The sequence below is a fragment of the Lithobates pipiens genome, unplaced genomic scaffold, assembly GCF_037356315.1.
Source record: "Lithobates pipiens isolate NorthernLeopardFrog02 unplaced genomic scaffold, aLitPip1_a1.2 Scaffold_17, whole genome shotgun sequence".
In the NCBI taxonomy this organism is placed as follows: domain Eukaryota; kingdom Metazoa; phylum Chordata; class Amphibia; order Anura; family Ranidae; genus Lithobates; species Lithobates pipiens.
This window is the reverse complement of record NW_027507755.1, coordinates 5,713,938-5,733,891: the sequence shown is the minus strand read 5'-3', so window position 1 is coordinate 5,733,891 and position 19,954 is coordinate 5,713,938. Positions and strand designations below refer to the sequence as shown.

Sequence of the window (19,954 nt, the reverse complement as noted above, 5' to 3'; positions counted from 1 at the left end):
ATGTCCCTTTGGAAGTCAAAGAAATGCACATACATTTTACATATAGCATTTGTGCAGGGTGTTGAAATGCACTGTGCAGTCTAATGGACACCAGGTTTGACCCAGTGTACTCTGTCATTCCCTTCCTTATGCGGTAAGTCTTAGCCCTTGTACACACGGTCAGAGAATCTGCCGGAATGAGTCTTATCGGACCGTGTCGTCAGATAATCCGACTGTGTGTGGTATGCATCGGACTGATTCCGTCCGAATCTCTCCGTCCAACCCAATTTTCCAACATGTTGGAAATATTTCCCCACCAACTGGGCCGGTCGGACCTAATCCGATCATGTGTAGAGCATTTTCTTCGGACCAAGTGCCACGCATGCTCAGATCAAATTCCTACATCAAAGCTATTGGCTACTAGCCTGAATGTAGTCCCATTGTAACGAAATTAAGTCATCACGTTCTGAAAGATCGCATTTTTCGCCAACTTGGCCCGACCGTATGTATGCAACAGTTTCAGACACAATCCGTCGGACTAAATCCGGGCAAAATCCGACGGATTTGGTTGGCAAAATCTCCAACCGTGTGTACGTGGGCTTAGAACCAAGCAGAAGAAAAGAGCTGCACCAATTAAAAAAAAAAAAGAGCGCTTATAATAAAACAGCACCACATTCATCAAAGTCCTGGACTTGTTAGATTAATAAAAGTCCATAGCGAGAAAATCTTTGGTTTTGAAGCCAAGCGATTCTCCTTCACCACAGTGATTCCACACATCTATCACTAATGTGCCCAGCTACCGACAAAAGATTGCGCTTACCAGATGGTAGAGCGTAAGGAGAGTTATGGTAAAAAGCCAGTCGCACCTCTCGCCTACACCAAATTTCATACAATTCAGGGGCAACGCTTCATGTATTGTAGATCTTTATGATGCTCCACACTCCCATTCACACAACAATGAATATGCACGTTGAGACTCTTTTGGACCCGCCATAAGAACTGTTGTAAATTCCTGTGTTTTAGCTTAAGAGGTCTTAAGCTAAACACAGAGGAATTTACAACAGTTCTGGCTCTAGCTCCCATATCATTACCCCCTACGTGTAAGGGCAATACATCCGGGGTCCTGTCCAGCCGGGAAAACCTGTGAACGTCTCCCAGTACCCTGCTCCATCTCATGCCTGATCCACCGGACCTGTGCCTCCTGTCCTGGATATACGCAGCTGTCTGCTGTTCGGCCGAACGTCGGCTTTCCTGGGCCCCCCAGTAGACGTATGAATGGCCAAGTATCCACACCATGCCAACTTCCTGACCTGTGAACAACAAATAACACATGTAATGCAATACCACCATGACTTAACAACACAAATATTTGTGAGCCCCCTGCTATACCAACAGCTGTGGGCAAACCTGTCAGAATCCTACCTGCCAATACGCTTGACCACCTCCTGACCCAAACATGCCCTGGACACCTCTGTAGCAGCCCCTATACGGCACGAATGTGAGGGGGAAAAAAATCATTGGATCAAACCCGGCAAAGGTGAGACCCTTCCGAAATACTGCAACAAATTGGAATCGTGAGAGGCAGGACCCATCCTCGTGGATGAGCAAGGAACCTGCGACCTGTGGCGTATCTCCCAGAAACTCCTTGCCACCAAATGCTGGACTCCGCGATCCTGCTGACTTCTAATTGACACCCCCTCCCACTCTGATCGGTCTTTGATCTCCTGATCCATATTCTGAGATGCTCTTGACCAACTTCAACATCACCCACCATCAGACCCCCTTGTACCCTTTTCAACAGACTTGCCAACTCACCCATGCTTAACGCCCAAAAAAAGCCATCGCGCTGCTCTGAACAAAGCTTGCTTGTAACCAGAGTTGCAGACCTTGTCCACTGCCGTACACAAAACCTGAAGCATGTCGAATGAGACAGGGCACCTACCATCACTCCTCTTATGTGCCTTCCTGTACCCCTTCACTGCTTGTTTAACCCAAAAATCTTTCTAGTCCCAGTGCCCTTGCCCCTTAAATAGAAATACCAAACCTGCTAGTTTCCTATCAATAGCCGCAGGTGAGACAGCTGTCTCCAACCCTGCACCAATTAAAAAAAAAAAAAAAAAACGCCGCAATAGGGCACACCCGGATCATCACTGGACATGCCGATCCTAGTCAGGCACTCAAACCAATCGCTCCATACCTTAGAGTAGGTATGCCATGTGGCCGTACTCACGGATTGCTTGACCCACTTTGCCACTGTCCCAATGCTATGCTCCATATCCAGTTGACGGATGACCCCGTGTTGCTCTGCCTCTGGTGCCAACTGCCAGAACCTGTCCCACTGAAAACAAGACAAAGCATCAGCCAAAGTGTTCTCAACCCCCGGCAAGTGCACAGCATAAATTGAATGCATTCACCTGCAAGCAGGGCTCAAGTCCTGCGGGAACGCATTGGAACGGAGTTCCTGTACTTTTTCCACAACAGGAACTCAGTTCCCATTAGCAGCCGTGTCCTGCAAGACTTTGAAGTATGCAATCTGTGTGGCAGGTGCTACACCAGCAGCCGCCGACACAGCTTGCAATAGTGAGTGCCGCACACCTAAACATTCAGGCATTGCCAGTAGGGGGCCCCATGACAGCTTCCGCTTCGATCTACCCGTCAATCACAGCCAGCTGTAGATCAGGTCCCTGCTGCTAAGAGATTGTATTTAATCAGACCTCTAGTGATGCGCTCCTCCCCGCTGGCCCCTCCTGATTTCCCATCTCCTCATCTTCCACCCTCCAGTCTCCTGCATACTTGCTTTGTGCGTCCCGCTGAATCCCCCCCTCCTCTATCTTCAGTGCCATATTATGAGAGAACCCAGAGGAGGAGCACAGCTATTTTGCTTACAGGACATGCAGGGAGAGAGGTGAGCTGAGAGAGGAACATCAGTTTGGGGTGGTAAGCTATCCAATACCTGGCAAAGTTTAATGGAGGGAAGTTTATGTGGAAATATGTGAAGGGTTGGAATAGCAGCGAGTGTGTGTTGGAGCCCTGCAGAGTTTGCAGCCCCCCCAAGCTAACATACATCTCCTAAGAAGGAACACATCCCTATCTCCCCAAGCATTCTGTCCAGATAATGTGCAGTTAATTTATGACCCTTCCGTTTAACCCTGTGTTATCCAAACTCTGTTCAAAGAAAAGTGTAAACTCGCCACATAAGCACTCTATATACAAAATAAAATTCCCCAATAAAGATCAGAACATGATGTTCACATTTGCACGGAAGCACAATTGAATGAATGCTGATTATTCAGAGAATTACCGTATTTATGTTTATTGAGGATTTTTTTTTATGTACTAACAGTTAAGCTTCATACACATAATACGAAAATTGGATGAAAAATACCACTTTTGAAGTGTTCGTGCATATGAGTGTATCTTTTTTTTTTTTTTTGGTGGGCGAGTGGATCTTGGGTGGGAGTTCCCACACTTTTTTTCCCCAGGACTTGACCCCTGCCTGCAAGCAACGCAGTACCAAATGTCGTAATAGTCTAACCACCGGCACTGATGCTGCCATCGGCCTGTTGACCACTTGTACCACCCCCCCATGTCGCAGTTGAATCTCACCTTCAGGCTGCGGAATGATTCCCCCCCCCCCCAAATCTCCATTGCCACCACATTTTGGAAATGGCTCCAACAGTACCAGGTTCTTTAGTACCCACTCCTGTGGCCATTGAGCCTCACACCACTGTCCTTTTGCAGAAGGCCCCGAACCCCGTAGAGCCCGCTGCATCAGTGAAGAGCTCCGGTTCGCAGTTGCTGACTGGGCCTGATATCCACAGGGTGTGCCCATTGAGAGACTCTAGGAAGTCTTGTCATACCGTAAGTCCTCCCTGTGCTCTTTAGACTCAAAGTGTGGACGACTGAACTCCTGCAGTTGCCGAGGACAACCGGCGGCAGAAGACCCTTCCCATTGGCATAATACGGCAGGCAAAGTTCAGTTTCCCTAGCAACGATTGAAGTTGACGCAGTTTTCCCCTGGTCCCCCAAACCTCCTCCTGAAGCTTGTCCCTCGGCAATTGGCATTCAATCTTCACTGAGTCTTTCTATGCCTAGGAATGTGGTGGTCGCTGTAGGACCCTCCATCTTCTCCGGAGCCGGAGGGACCCCAAACCGCTCTGCCAGGTGTTGCAACGTTCCCAGTAGGACTGCTCAGGTATTGGAGCCTGCCGGGCCAAAACATAAATCCTCCAAATCATGAATGACCGAATTGCCCACTCCAAAAAGGAGCTGAACTTTCAAAATGAGCACATGAAATGGAATAACCCATCGGAAGGCACCTGTCCACGTAGTATCCTCCCTCCCATGTGCAGCCCAGTAGCTGAAAGCTATCCGGGTGAACTGTTAGCAGGCGGAACGCTGACTCGATGTCTGACTTGACTGTACCCAGGCGACCGCCGCATCAAAGGAGGTGTATGTTACTGCACACTCCTCGGGGGGGGGGGGGGGGGGGGGGATGGCATCGTTGACAGACTCCCCTTTCGGAAATGAAAGGTGATGGATCAACCTGAATTTGGTGTGTTTTTGGCACAACTCCTCCCAGCGGAGAAACTACAAGGTCTGGAAGCAGTGCTTCTTGAAAGGGACCTGCCATGTGCCCTAAAGCAACCTCTTTGCCCAATTTTTTGGAGACCATTGCAGGGTGCAGCAGGGCTCACCATAAATTCCTAGCCACCGGGGTAACTATCGCTAATGAGCAAGGGACCTTGAAACCGGCGGCGAAACCCAATTCTAGTAACTTTGCTGCCTGGTCGGGGTATCTACTGAGGAAAGTAAGCATCCTTTCCACCCGCACTGTAGACTCCCCAGGACATCCCTTCCCTCTCAAAACGCTTGGACAGAGCGTGATTTCCACCGCAGTCGCAACACGTGTTTAAAACAGCAGTTCGCCCCAAATTTGCACATGCTGTCATTAAACTGCCAGCAAAAACCCCATTGTCTTTCGGTCGAATGTCCTGAGGCTGTGGAAGCTCCGACCCTCTGCCTGAAAAAACTGGTTGGGAGCCCGCGTTGCCGTCATCGGCACCATCCACAGGCTGATATCCTTGTGGTCTCAGTGCAGAGGGATGCACCGCCAATCGTTGACAAAATTGCTTGTCATATCTAAGCCATGCTACCTCACCGTACGTCCTTTGTGCCTCTTATTTTTATTATTTTTTTCTCCCTATGACTCCTGCCATGGTAAACACTTGAAGCCAATTGGTGAACGTACGAGGAAACAACCAGTACAGTCTTTTCTCCTCCTTACTTCTAGCTTCAACCTGTCCAGGTTGAACTTCTCCAACGGCAGCAAAGTGAATATTTATACATATTCACCCTTCCAGATTTTGTCTCGGACTTGAGCTTTCAAATGTGCTCCTAAGGGGCCCTCGAAGCAGACCTATTCTTCGCTGCATCCGCCAGCCTGATGGACTAAGACCACTTTTCTTCCGGGTGGTGTTTTTTTTTTTTCCTCCCCCCCCCCCCCCGGCCCTCTGGAGCCGCAACCCCTTTCTGAACCCTGGACAGCTCACTTACCTCTTTTTCTGGTCCAGCCACCATCGCAGGCGCCTCCCCGCAATCCTCTGTCACCACCACTGTACCTGTTAGTGCCTGAGCTGGTGCCTGAGCTGGCCAGGCACTTTTTTTCCTCCCCCCCGGCCCTCTGGAGCCGCAACCCCTTTCTGAACCCTGGACAGCTCACTTACCTCTTTTTCTGGTCCAGCCACCATCGCAGGCGCCTCCCCGCAATCCTCTGTCACCACCACTGTACCTGTTAGTGCCTGAGCTGGCCCCCCAACGCGTTTGGTTCAAAACGTTTAACCAGCTCCTTGAGCCCCAAAAGCAGGCCGCCTAACCCATGCACTGAATTCGCACTAGTCTCTTTTTGAAGCCAGGGGCATCGCATTGCTTCCCCCAACCACTACTGCCCCCCCCCCCCTTGTGCCGCTGGCCCTGTGACTACCCTGACCCAACAAGGTATGCAATAATGAAGCAATAGACAAGGATTGCACTCGCCAGGCTGCCCAGGACTGGGCCCAATATCCGCTGCGCTCGGACCCACTGCTGTCTGGCTGACCTCCTCACCACCTTCTGACTCTGACAGTTCTCCCTCCGATCTGTCGCTGCTGACTTCTGGCTGACACACCGTGGCTTGCGTTCCGCATGGACCTGCACCGTCCGTGAAGGGTCTGCAGTGCCGCTCCTGTACCAGTCTGACTCAGCCCGCTCCGTTCCTCTCGTGACTGGCTCCTCTGCCTGTGGCTCCAATGCCTGTCTGCCGGCTGCATCTCAACCTTGCTGTGCTTCTCCTGGGCCTGGACTCCATGTGCCTAGGACTGGGGGCCATGCCAACCAACATGCCCCCCACCTGCTGCTCACTGGGCCCCTGCTGCGTGCCTTGGGTGTCCCTGCATGTTCTCTCTGCTCCTGCTGACCGTCCTAGGCATTTCCTCTGGGCCGGGGGAGCAGAGCCATGTACAAGAACACCCCCCCCCATCCTCTCCTATTCTGCATGCCCCTCCCCGCTCCAGCGGTGGGGGTGAGGTTCTTGTTTGCTGCCTGATGTGGCCCTGCAGGGCCTGCATCGGGGCTAAATCTCAGGTGGCCAGGATCATCTTGCCACTCCCACTGTAATGGCCGCTATCTGGTCCCTGAGCCACTCGGCGCCCTGACTAGTGATTGCCGCCTTCAGATGTGCCACGAGGCTGTTCGTCGCCATTGCAGAGTAGAGCAGAGCGGTGAGGATGTGAATCTTTCCCCCCCCCCCCCCCCTCAAGACTGACATCACTTCCTCCTTCCTTCACTATGTTAAAGCTGACGTGCCATATCTTAAAGTGGCGACTGTGCATTCCCAGCACTGTCATGCAGTCCCTCCTCCTATGTCTGTCTCTTGCTCCGGGACTCTGTACTTGCAAGGCCTTATGATCCTTAGCTGCCACTGGACCCTCTTCCACACAACCTATTTTTTTTTTTTTTTTCTCCAGACCTTAGGGAAGCTATGGCTGGGACCTCTGCCCTCCAAACAGTGTCTCCAGAGCCCAGAATGTTACAGGATCACCAGTGTTAAATGGTTGACTGCCTTCTTGGCCAGTTGGATAATCTCTGTGGGGTCTCCGTATTGCCAAAGGTCTGATGGATGCCATCTCCATGGGCCCCGACAACTGGACTTTGCTGTAAAATTCTTCTCAAGTTACTGTATCTCTCTAGTAATGACTATATATACCAGGGTATATGTGCACAATTCTACCAGCACTCCTATTGGGCTCTTTACTGATAATACCTGTTTGTACATTAAAGGTATCGTCTTCGTCGTCGTCCTCGTCCACAATCCTGTGTGTGGTCAATGTTATATGCTGATTGCAGTAGTTCTTCTCCTCCTCCAATTACTTTACATGGATTACTGATTCCATTCCCAGGAATGGAATCCCCCTCTGTTCAGATGCCCTGTCCTGGGATTTATTTATTTTTTTCCGCACCCAGTGCAGGCTCCTATATTTACCTACAGGTTTGGTGCAATATCCAGTTTGGGGAGGGCTGTTTATCATACCCCCCTCCCCAAAAGAGGGCTACAACTTTTATCATTAAAGTATACTTAATGCAAGAATGTTTTAGCTTTATGTTAATGAGACGTTTCTTATTCAACTTCAACCTTTCCTCCCCAGTTACTGCTAGCTGCACGCCAGATGGCCTTTTCTCAATTGCTGTTCCCAGCACCCTGACTGCACCAATGCTGAACCTGAACTCTGTTCACTTACTTGGCAGTGGTGCCGAATGTGACCCAGTGGCCAGAAATGATGCATTCCTGCTGTATACGTTCCCTTTTTCTTCCTGTGGGACAACATTCAAGGTAAGGGTACTAAAATCAAACATTTTACTGCAAATTATGCTATGAGAAATATATACCAGAACATTTATTGGAATTCAATATTTAAAATTAAATCAATAACGTGAGGTATATTCTCTAACAATTGGACATATGGCATGTGAAGTTCTCTGGAAACAATGGTAGTGGTGGATTGAATCTATATTTTCTGTGGGCATTTTTATTTTTTTACCTCGCCCTCCTACCTAGAATGCGGTACACACCACCTGTAAAGGGAGAAACTCCTCTGCCATATTGTACTCTCTAAATCCCCAGGGGAGATGAGTGCTAATCCCAGTGAAAACAAATCTTGTCCTGCAGTAAGAGCCTCCACTGCAGGCCTGGTTCCACTTAACAGATATGCAGGTTCTCCTTTTCTTTAGGTCCATGTTTGCATTCATTCTCCTTTTCACTATAGAAGTCAGAGTTGGCCATCTTATTTAAAACTGTCCCTTGTGTAGCCTTGGCTTATGTCAATGGTTTGTGCATTTAAATAGAATGGAAGTGGGGGTGTTTAAGACTTAATAATTTTTGATTTTTTTTTTTGTATAAAATCGTTTTATCTTGACTATCTTTTGAATGATGTTATGAATGTAAGGTGTGTAATCCTAGGTGGTTGGAGATCAGGCAGTGTATGAGAATGAGCTGCTTGCCACAGAAACTGTACAGACATGGAAAGGAATATCTATTACCAGAGAAACCACATTCAGGTAAATGGTGGGTGTGTGGGGATTTTTTTTATTTTTCGGTAAGGGATTCACTTTTCCCATTATGCTTTCAACGGTTTTGGCAAGCAAGAAAACTGACATAAATTTAAAACTGCACAAGTAGGCAATTATTACTAACCTAGTGTGCCCCCCCCTCCATCAAAAACGCATGGAAAGTAGGCCATATGGGTTCCAATGGCATAGTTCACACCCGTGCAGTGTGTTTCAGTTCCAGAAACAAAAGTACAACATGCTGTGTGAAGTGTTTTGTGTAGGATGCACTATAACCCACATGCTTTGGCCAATTATGGATCAGGGGGTAAAAGGGGTGTTTAGCATTAAAAAATAAAATAAAAATGCTAGTCACTATATAAGGCCACCTGCATGTCCGCCCTGTGTAGTGTGTTGCTGGTGTTGACCGAGTGTCATTTCATTTAGATTGAGCAGGCAATAATATAAGATCTAGCTACAGTAGATATAGATAGGACTGCAGGCTGTTCCTGGTGTACTTTTTTCTAATATGCCATCAGGTAGGCAAGTGATTCAGTGAGCTACAGTGCATAATTAATCTCTAATCTCCTTTCCCTGCCAAAGTGGCCTATTACATCAGCTCAATGTCATCAGTCACTCCTTCCCTAGCCCCATCATTGTGCACGGAGGAGTCCTCCGAACTGTTCGACCAGTGTCGGGTACGTGCTGCAGGAGGATGCGCAGCGTTTTGAAGGATCTGATGATGGTACCCAGGTTGAGGAAGGCAGTAACATGAGCCCAGAGAGGGGGTGCCCAAGAAGGACAAACTGGCAGTCATGTTTCCCCAGCTGCAGTGTACTGCCAGGTTTGCTCCAATGACAAGAAGGGAGGGGCTGATGAGGTCACTGACTTTACGTGGGTGCCTGATAGGAGGGAGGGGGGAGGCACATCTCCGAGGCAGGATGCCCTCCAGGGGCCAGCTTAAGGGCAGCCACCCATCTGCGTCACACCACAGAGCCCTGCACATGTGCGGGGCGCTACTGAGTCCCCACGTATTTTGAAAAGTTCTTTGGTGTGGGACTTTTTGATACATGTGCAGCAGACCGCACCACATGCTTGACCAGACATGTTGACCTCCCATGCAGTCCATTGGCAACAGTACTTAAAGACCTACACCAAAGAACAAGGCGGACCTCTCCTTGCTCCTCATCAGCTGGGATCTCCAACCCCACTATATTTTCAGTCCTTTCAAACTTGCACTGAGAGGTGTAAGATTTAGGTGTGCCAAGTACTTGCGGGCAATCTTCTATTGCTACACTAACATTGTAGCAGGCAAATTTCCCTACCCCATCTGCTAAACTTGAAAAATTCAGTCCCAGCCATCCTCATGCTCAGCGGCTGAATGCTAGCTTGGCTAAATTGCTAGCACTCCAACTGCTGCCTTTTCAGCTGTGGACTCTGCCCCCTTTAGTGAATTTGTGGAATATGTGGTACCTCAGTGGCAGGTGCCCAAACGCCACTTTCTTTTCACGGAAGGCCATTTCAGCTCTCTACCGGCATGTGGAAGGCAATGTCTTGGCCTCATTGGACAGGGTGGTCAGCACTAAGGAACATATTACCGCTGACTTGTGGTCCAGCAGGCATGGACAGGGACATTGCCTTTCTTTCACAGCACAACTCTGCTGGCAGCTGGGAAGGATGCAGGACAGGGTGCAGTATTGGAGCGTGTTCTGCCACCACGCCTCCAAATTGCTAGTAGTGGTGATTCTGCCACACCTCTTCTCCACACCCTCTTCTTCTTCTTCCTCTTCAGTTTTCTCCTGATCCATAGTCAGTCATTCAAGGGGCTACTCAGGCAAAAATATGCCATGCGGTGTATGAGTTGGTCTGCTTAGGGGACAGGAGCCACACTAGGGCAGATATTGTCTGCTCTGCAGGGGCAGACTCAGAGGTGGTTGATGCCAGCTTCCGCCAGGAACGGTGGGTTGCAACAATGGCACCAACCTCTCCGACAGGGACACTTGACCCATGTTCCCTATTTGGCTTAATTTGAGTGGTTCTTGTGCAGGTAGGTACCCGGGTTTTCAGGATCTCCTGAGGCAGGCCAGGAAAGTCTGGGCATTTTTGCCAGTCATATGCTAGGGCTCGGCTGGCTGACTTTCATAGGAAATGCAACCTGCCCAAGAACCACCTCATTTGTGACATGCCCACCAGGTGGAACTCTATGTTGGCAATGCTGCAGCGGCTGCACACGCAGCAGAGGGCCATCAATGATTACCTGTGAGTATGGCACCAGGGCAGGGTCAGCTTGGGTGTGTGTGCTTCTTCTTTTTTTTTTTTTCTTCTCCTGACAGTGGTTACTAATCAAGGATGTGTGCGCTGTCGCCATTTGCGGAGGCCACAAGGATGTTGACAGTGCATGCATCAGTGATACTGTCTCTTGGCTTTGTGGGATAATGGACAGGGCACTTGAGGCAGAACAGAGGGAGGAAGAGGAGGACTTCCTTGCCTCTCAAAGCCCCCTTTTATCCAGACAGTGTTCCTGCGGGCCTGCCAATCGCACAGGAAGAGGATAGGATAAGGATTGTCAGCATGGAGGTGGAGCCTAGCACTCGGCATCGGCAGCAGTCTTAAAGGGATAGTTTTCAGTCCCCAGGACCCCATGCACTTGATCCACAGACACCTCCATCCCCCCCCCAGCCACGTACATGTCATCCTTGGTGACCCAGAGGACTCCGGATGAAATGCCTCAGCAAACCTTCACTTCAATGCCTCCCTGTTCCTGCAAAGCCTGCAAAAGGACCCTTGGATTCATGGTATCAAGGAGAGGGATCATTACTGGCTGGCAACACTCCTTGATCCACATTACAAGGGTAAGGTTGCGAAATTTATCCAGCTTCTGCAGAGGATGAAACCTCTTTGGGAGGCCTTGCAGAAAGGTTTGTGCAATGCGTTTCCAGAGCCTGGGAGGTTACAATTTCATGGTCCTCCTGGGCAACGTGTTGCTGAGGCTTCAGTCAGTCATAGAAGAAGCGGTGGAGAAGGTGGCTGTCTAACCGATGCGTTCAGACAATTAAGTCCACAGCCCCAAGGTCTGATCGGTTCCAGCAACCATTGCTAGCGTCTGATTTACATGGTGCAGGAATACCTAGGGGCAAGATCAGACCTGGAGACCTTTTCAACTGAAAATCCACTAGGTCACTGGGTCTTGAGGATGGGTTATTTCTGAATGCACATTCAGTGCTGCTGCAGGCTTTGTAACCGATCAGAATGTGCCTGTCCACAGACTCGGTTTATCGGCTCACCTTTCGATAAAATAAAATAAAATTAATCAGTCTTCGATCACCAGCTACCAAGCACCTGATGCTGATTTGGGCGGCACAGTGGTGTAGTGGTTGGCACTTTTGCCTAGCAGTAAAAAGTGACTCAAATCCCAACCACAACACTACCTGCATGGAGTTTGCATCTTCTCCCTGTGCCTGCGTGGGTTTCCTCCCACACTCGAAAGACATGCTTGTAGGTAAATTGGCCCTAGTATATGAATGGGGACCTCAGATTGTGGGCTCCTTGAGGGTGTAGGGACCAATGTGAGTGTGCAATTGCAGGGATAGGGACAATTGTAGACACTCAGGTTGAACTGGATGGACTAGTGTCTTTATTCAACATTACTAACTATGTAACCGATTTTACATTTTTTTTTTTTTTTTTTTTATGCATGTGGGATCCCTTGAAGACTGCCTATGCTGAGACTATCCTATTCCTCCTCCATGTTCATAGCTAATAAGAACATTTTTTTTTTTTTTTTTTTTTTTTTTCCCTTTTCAAGGCACCAGTGCCTAAGGCACAATTTTTCTGCCCCTGTTTAACAGGGGCACGTAATTACAATTTTTGATCTAATATTTCACAGCAGGGCCCGTCCTGGTTTCACCAGCACCTAAGGCCTAATTTTCCGCAAAGTATAAAGGGCAGGCCGTATAGTCGGGGCTGTCTTTAAGGCAGGGCAAAAGGGGCAGCTGCCCTGGGCCTTGTCATTGTTGTGGGGCCCAAAGCAGCTGCCTCGTACTTGCCAACTATCTCAGTTTAAATTCCCTTGTCCCTTGAGGTTCTAGTCCTGTGCTGTGTCCCAATATCTGTGTGAAGTGTTGGTACTAATGCTGCCCATCTCTGCCCTATTGTGTACAGAGGACTCAGCTGCAGACCTGTGTTTACATGTAAATAGCGGCGGCATTACTAAGCAAATGGCTGTGGCCGTCAGCATTGATATGTAAATAAAGGCGGCATTCATATGTACAGTATAAGTATATCATCCCCCCCCCCCCCCTGCAGTGAGATGTGCTGTAACCTAGCAACCAATCAGTGAGCAGCTTTACTGTACAGTAATTTCTAGCAACCAGTCACTAAGCAGTAATGATATGCTGTAACCACTGGCAACCAATCGCTGCTTGATCTGATACAGTAAACAGAGTTTAAGTCTAGCTGCTATTTATTGTATGTCTCAGAGCAGTTGGAGGGTGAAAATGGGGGGGCAAGAAAATGTTTTGCCCATGGTCCAATCAATGTTAAAGAGGGCCCTGCAGGGTTCTCCTTAATATCCATACAAGACCCAAAGGGCCTGGTAATGGGTGGGGGGGTTACCCATTCTTTCTTTTCTTTCCATTTTCATCCATATTGCTGGGACCCTACATTAGTTGCCAGCAGTTTTTTTAAATGACTTTTATTCCTTTAGAAATGTCATGTTGTGCAGGGACTGTTTTAAATACATCGAAAAATGTGCCACTTTACAGGCATACTATAGTCCCCCCGTGCGATATTTAAAGGAATAGTTCACTTTTATTTTTACACTATTAAAATCACTGCTCTCAACCTTTTATTTTTTTGCATTGATGCATGTCCCCTGGGGCAGGTCCCCAAACACTTTAGGACATTAACGTGCATATTAGCCTTTACAATTTGCCCTTTTGAATTTTCACTTTCAGGTCCCATAGAATTTAACGGCGTTCGAATGTTCGCGCCAACTTTCGTTCTGCCTCAAACCGAACCAGGGGTGTTCAGCTCTTCCCTAGTTTTGACATTTACAAATGCAGCAATTTAGTCTTTGGATGAAAAGGCTTGGTGCTGGTAAACACCACCTTTTTTGAATGTCAAATAGTTCATTTTATATACAACTATATAAATCGGATCACAAATGAGGAAAGGAAGAGGGGGACATTGCTCCTAATTGGACAGTTGGGAGCTATGCATACTGATTTATAGGTTCTTGTCTGATTCCCTTACCCTACTTTAATTGGGTTTTTCTTCAGCTAGCACATTCACATAGGAAGCTTAGTTATTTGTCTACGGGGACAAAGTCCCACCCCTTACATGCATTCCATTTAATGCTACTACGAACCTTTTAAAGAATGTCCATTTAACTGTGTTTAATGCTGGACACGATAACTGTAACCAATATATCTTTGTGCTTTTGTCTATAAAACACTGTTAATGTTATCGCTGTCATTTACTAAGTTTGTATGTGCTTTTGCCAAATCTATAAAAAAAAAAATCTGGAGGAAGTTTTTGTGGTGTACACAGGTACTGGAGGCAGGTAACTAGCATTTTCTCGAGGCCTTCAAATAAAAAAATTGACCTTTTTTAGTCTAATGCCTTTTACACAATAAGGGATGCTCTACAGCCTTTTGGCCCAATTTCTTTAGAGTAGCTGAGGCCCTGATTTTGTGATTGGTGAGAATCTAAGAATTTTTAGCTGTTGGAATTTCATGTGGAACTATATATTGCAGTGTTTACACCATTTTGGGACTTCTGCTAGCCTGTGGGTAACAGACAATTGAAGGTCTACCTTACAGGTATTCTATGGTCAAGCTTATGCCCAATCCTCAGGACACAATGGTTTTTCTGTAAAATTGCAAGCCAGAACAGTGTTCCTCATCTTCAATAAGGTAGTGTCTGGTGCTTGGAGAAAAAAAAAATGGTAGCCACAGAAATAAAAGGAAAGAACCTAATGTCGTAAATGGGTACATTTTGAAAAATTTAAATGGTGTGTTTTTTTTACATCTGAAGGGCTGCAAATGACCTTTTTGGTATATGCACTCATACAATGCTTGTGTAGAGCATGGCTGTCTCCCATGCAGAGAAGATCATGGTGGCTCTAGATTCTGAGCCCGATCCTATATCCTTTTGAGGGACTTCAGAATGGCAAGTGGAAAGTGCACTTGTGGACACCCATTTAGTAGGTTTATGGTGGTATGTTGAAAGGTGTAACATGGATTTTTAAAAGGTTCCAAACAAAGCTGAGTACAAGCAAGATGTCGCTTTTAAATGTGTAGTTTTTGTTTTTAAATTACCAATGTCACATCTCAGATTATAGGTGTAACATAAATTCCAAAATATTTCTACAATTCAACCTCCATCCCAACATGCAGCTGTTCACTCTGTCAAAGATCCAACTCTTGAAACTATTTCTATCTTCACCCATCTATTCGCCCCCCCCCCCCCCCCCCCAAAAAAAAAAACTTGAGCATTTGAATCTATATTCTGGGGGAAACTTGCTTTAAAATGTATATTTTGCCATTTAAAGAACTGGAAAAAAAAACTGTTGGTCATACCTATAATCACCAATTACGATACACTATATTTCCAAGTCTTTAGTCCGTAGAGTTCAATAGTGAGTTGGTCCACCCATTGCAGCTATAACAGCTTCAACTCTTCTGGGAAGGCTGTTCACAAGGTTTAGGAGTGTCTGGTCAAAAACCTTCCCATATTCTTCCAGAAGCACATTTGTGAGGTCAGGCACTGATGGAGAAGGCCTGGGTTGCAATCTCTGCTCTAATTCATCCAAAAGGTGTTTTATGGGGTTAAAGTCAGGACTCCAGCAAGACAATGCGAGATGGTACTGGGACCTGATGCCAGAAGTGATGCAACAAGACGTTGCATCAGCACTGGTCATAGCAAGTGCGTTTCACTGCCAGAATGCACTGTAGGGGTGGAGGAGGATGTCGGGCCAGTCAAGTACCTCCAGCCCAAACTCTTCCATGTCTTTATGGACCTGCACTTGCGCCAACTCAATATTGAACCCTACTGATGAAGACTGGGATGCTATTAAAGCTTGCATGTGTAAAGGCAGGTGTACCAATACTTTTGGTAATATAGTTGTAACGCTTGCCCCCGAAGGAGGGGCTGAAATTGATTCGGGGCCTGCACTCTGCTAATGAACCCCCCCCCCCCCCCCCCCCGAATTTACTCGGTCCCCTTGACACAGTTGTGGTGCAACATAATACAGTACAATATAATGTAATGCAATATACCTGTATTGGATACTCTGGCTTCACCTGCTGGGAGAAACACTCCACAAAAGCTTGATACTTAACCAGATATATTTTACTGTAAATATATTTCAAAGGTGGTTACAGTAATTGTGCTGTCACCCCAACATAGGACAACAGTACAATGAATTTCAACATAAATGATTGCATTATAATATAATGTATCTGGGAGCTCCCCCCTACTTTTAAAGCTATGCCTGAGATCTCACTTAAAGTACTTGGTCGTTGATCTTGTCTTCGCTAGCTAAAGTAACTCTTTAATCCAAAAGGTTATAGTAAGTTGAGGTAAAGGTTCTCCTGGTGTAGCTTCAGTATCTGTTACAACACTTATCTACGTCAGAATAGATAGGCCTCAAACCTGCTCAGTGTCAGTTACTCAGCTCCTCCTTTGTGGAACTATAAATCCCAGGTGAGACCTGTGTAAATAAAAAAAAAAAAAAAAAAAAAAACTGACCCGCTCACGATCAGAACTCCATAGCGTAGCTTCAGTCCGGTGACTGTAGCTTGCTCTTCTGTCAACTGACTCCATTCCGCTAGGCTGAGTGAACCCGATCTTCTGATGCTCAAACGAGTCTCTGGATGTCTCCAGTCAGGTCACTCACACATGCTGTAGAAGTTGCGATCTGTGATGGCTGTGGGCCCCTTGTAATGGGAGGCCTCCACACAGATCCTCACAGGCTGGCCACGTGATCCCAAGAGCTAAAATGGCCGCTTGGGGTCCTTTATGTCCTACCCAGCATGCACTGCTAGAGAAGTGTTCATGGGTAGGTTAGTAGCCTCTTCCTGTATTGTGTTCAACCATAGTTATCACAGTCCACTTCCTGTATTTGACTACTAGCTGGTGCCAAATACTAAGCCATAGAATTGTCCATAGGCTTTCATTTTAGAGTATTTGCATCACAGTAACCACTTCTCGATGGCACGCGACTATGTACGTCGGCAGAATGGCACGGGCAGGCAAACTACTGTACAGGTACGTCCAGTTGAAATTGCCACCCTGCCATCGCGTGCGTGAGTGCCGGTTGGGACCCCCGTGAGTCCGGTCATGGGTCCCACGGACTCTCCACGGGGATACCTGCGATCGTCTCACGGGGAGGCTGAACAGGGAGATGCAGAAATAAACAGCATCTCCCTGTTCTGCCTAGCAACAAGTGACGCTGATCTCTGCTCCCTGTGATTGGAGCAGAGATCAGTGTTCACTAACACAGCCCAGCCACCCACAGTTAGTAACACGCCCCTAGGACACACTTAACCCCTACACTGCCACCCCCTGGTTAACTCCTTCACTGCCAGTGTCATTTACACAGGAATCGGTGCATTTGTATAGCAATGATTGCTGTATAAATGACAATGGTCCCCAAAAATGTGTCAAATGTCCGATGTGTCCACCATAATGTTGCAGTCACAATAAAAATTGCTAATCGCCACCATTACCAGTGAAAAAAAAATTACTAAAAATGCAATAAAACTATGCCCCACTTTGTAATTTTATGTAAAGTTTGTGCAAACCAATCGCTTATTGGGTTTTTAATTTTCCAAAAATATGTAGGATATGTATCGGCCTAAACTGAGGAAAAAGTTGTATATTTTTGGGGGCTATGTATTATAGCAAAAATTTAAAGAGTGTGTTTTTTTTTTTTTTTTTTTTTTTTTTTTTTTTTGTGTAAAAAAATAAACCGTAGGGGTGATCGAATACCACCAAAACTCCGTTTGTGGAAAAAAGACATTCATTTTGTTTGGGAGCCACGTCACACGACCGTGCAATTTCAGTTAAAGCGATGCAGTGCCGAATCGCAAAAAGTGGTCTGGTCTTAAGCCAGCAAAATGGTCCAGTCTGAAAGTGGTTAATAGGCAAAAAATGTGTCGGCGCTACATGGTGTACATGAAAACTATACATACAGTATTACTCCGTTACTCAGAACTAGACCACCATTCTGAAACTAAAGTGCTCCTAAATAAAAATTTAAAAAAAGCACTACCACCGCACACAGGAAAACGCATTGTGTTCTCGTGTGGGTGTGTTTTTTTTTATTTATTTTCCTTTTAGGATCTGTTGCACCTTTTTGCTGGAGAACTGATTTTTAGTAAAGCAAAGTGGGTTGTTTTTGGGTATTGCCCAGAGAATGTAAGATTACCTAAGGTGACTATCCAGAAAAATGAGACCTCCAGTGTTCCACACTGTACAAAGTTTCCATCTCAGTAATGGATACTAATATCACATTGATGCCCTTCAGATTGACATTTTGAATGGTAAAAGTTGAAAAGTATCCCTCCCAGGGGCCTCAATTCCTCATAGAAGTGTTGCCCTAAGGCTTCCAAAAAAATGGCTATACATACAGGTTTCATTGTGTCTTAGCTCATTGTGCACTTGCCTTCTTTACAGGTTGCTGATTCGTTGCAGTTTTGCAGTCACTGGTTTCCTAGCACTGAAGGTACAAGTTATAACTTTTCCACCCCCGCCACCAGTATCCAGTGAAGGGCCAATGGAGTTTGACATGAGGATTGGTGTAGGTATGAATCTTTTATTATACACCCATGTTTAAAACTAGAATATAAAGTCCTAATTGAATCTTGCTTCGTGTTCACTTTTTACAGAACATTTGTAAAGGTGGCCTTACACCAGACCCAGTCCCCACTGTACTTGCCTCCTGTGATCCAGAGCTGTCAAAGCTCCTGCGAAGGTTTGGGGATTTGAAATCCTCATTGCTTTCTCTCCTCTCCATACAAGTACAGACTAGACAAGTTCTAATTTGTCAGCGCTGTCCATGTTTAAAAATTTCTGCTGGCTAAAATTCTTTTGCATGCTTTTTTTAAATCGTGGCCACAGTGGAATATGCCTGTGCAGTAGCTTTTATTTTGGTAATTCAGCTTCTGTAGCATTAGGCCTGCAGAAGCGCCACCCAACACGCAAGACAATATAAATTGGTGGATCTTCACCTCTCCACGGCCTCCCTTTATCTGGCTGATCAGGGCTCTCTCCTCAGAAGGCCAGTACTGGTTTGGGGTCCTGCTCCTTGGCATCCCCCGCTGGGGGGTCCACCAACAGCTGTCATACCTCCCGCCATCTGCACAAAGTATCTCTTCTCCCCCCCCCCCCCCCATTCTCACACAAGAGGGATCCTAGGGGACAGGCTAGACCGGCTGAGTCCCAGGGCGGCAGGTGGAGGAAGCGGGTGCTGCGTAGAAATGCCTGGGACATGCCACCTCAGAGGTGCAGGGGGGTGGGGGGAGCAATAGGCCAAAGCACACTTGGGATAGCGTAGGAATCCTTTTTCGCCGCTCTAAACGTTGTGCTCAGGATTAGTGCACCGCACTACACCTCTGCATATAGTGCTCACCCCCAGGGGGCTGCTGGAAAGAACCCAGTTATCCCTCACCTGTTCAGAGGCTGCCAGCCCAGGTACTAGCTCCAGAGCACACCAACAATTTTAGACAACATTGGTGACCTAACAGATCCATTCAACACTAAAACTTTTCCGTTGTGCACTTGCATAGCAACTTCTTCCTAATCCAGGCTCCTTTAGGCCCTTTGCCCCTAGGAGGCAGATTGAGTTACTGAAAAGCTGTTATCAGCATTATGCTTGGCTAAGGCCCCATAAAAACTCTGAACAGGCCCTCCCAAACACTTAACTTCTCCCCAGCTATACCTCCCAGGGATTAGAGGAGGCTCAATTTAAAATATTCGTAGCCCAAAAGATGGCCTCCTATTCTAATTCTGGAGGCTTCTGCAACTGAGGTAAAGAATGTGTCATGAGAAGGTGGTTACTGGAAATGGTGGGGTGGGTGCTGGTGAGTGTTTAGCCTCATACACACGATAGGACTTTGTACAAACTTTCCCTTGGATTTTTGTACAAAGGGCGTCGGCCCTGAACTTGTATTGCATACACACAGCAGGACTTTTTCAGCCAACTTTCACCAAATCATGTGTTTTTTTTTTTTTTTTTCTGCTCTTTACTGCCACCTTTGGTCAACTTCTGTATTGTTGTCTGATCTTTTGCATTGGTTCTGAGCATGCCTGTTTGTACTTTGTACAAAAGTCCTATGGTTTTCTATACACACAATCAGACTTTGCTCCATCGGACTTTTGTTGCCAGAAA

General features: G+C 46.9%; 1 protein-coding gene across 1 annotated transcript in view; it reads left to right on the top strand.

The window, feature by feature from the left end:
* Positions 1–19,954, top strand: part of LOC143986611 (zona pellucida sperm-binding protein 4-like) — a 62,821-nt gene that overhangs the window by 22,064 nt on the left and 20,803 nt on the right. Inside the window, exons 5-7 of the mRNA XM_077485030.1 lie at positions 7,662–7,846; positions 8,474–8,571; positions 18,241–18,368. Coding sequence (XP_077341156.1) covers positions 7,662–7,846; positions 8,474–8,571; positions 18,241–18,368 — 411 coding nt within the window. The remainder of the gene's footprint in view (positions 1–7,661; positions 7,847–8,473; positions 8,572–18,240; positions 18,369–19,954) is intronic.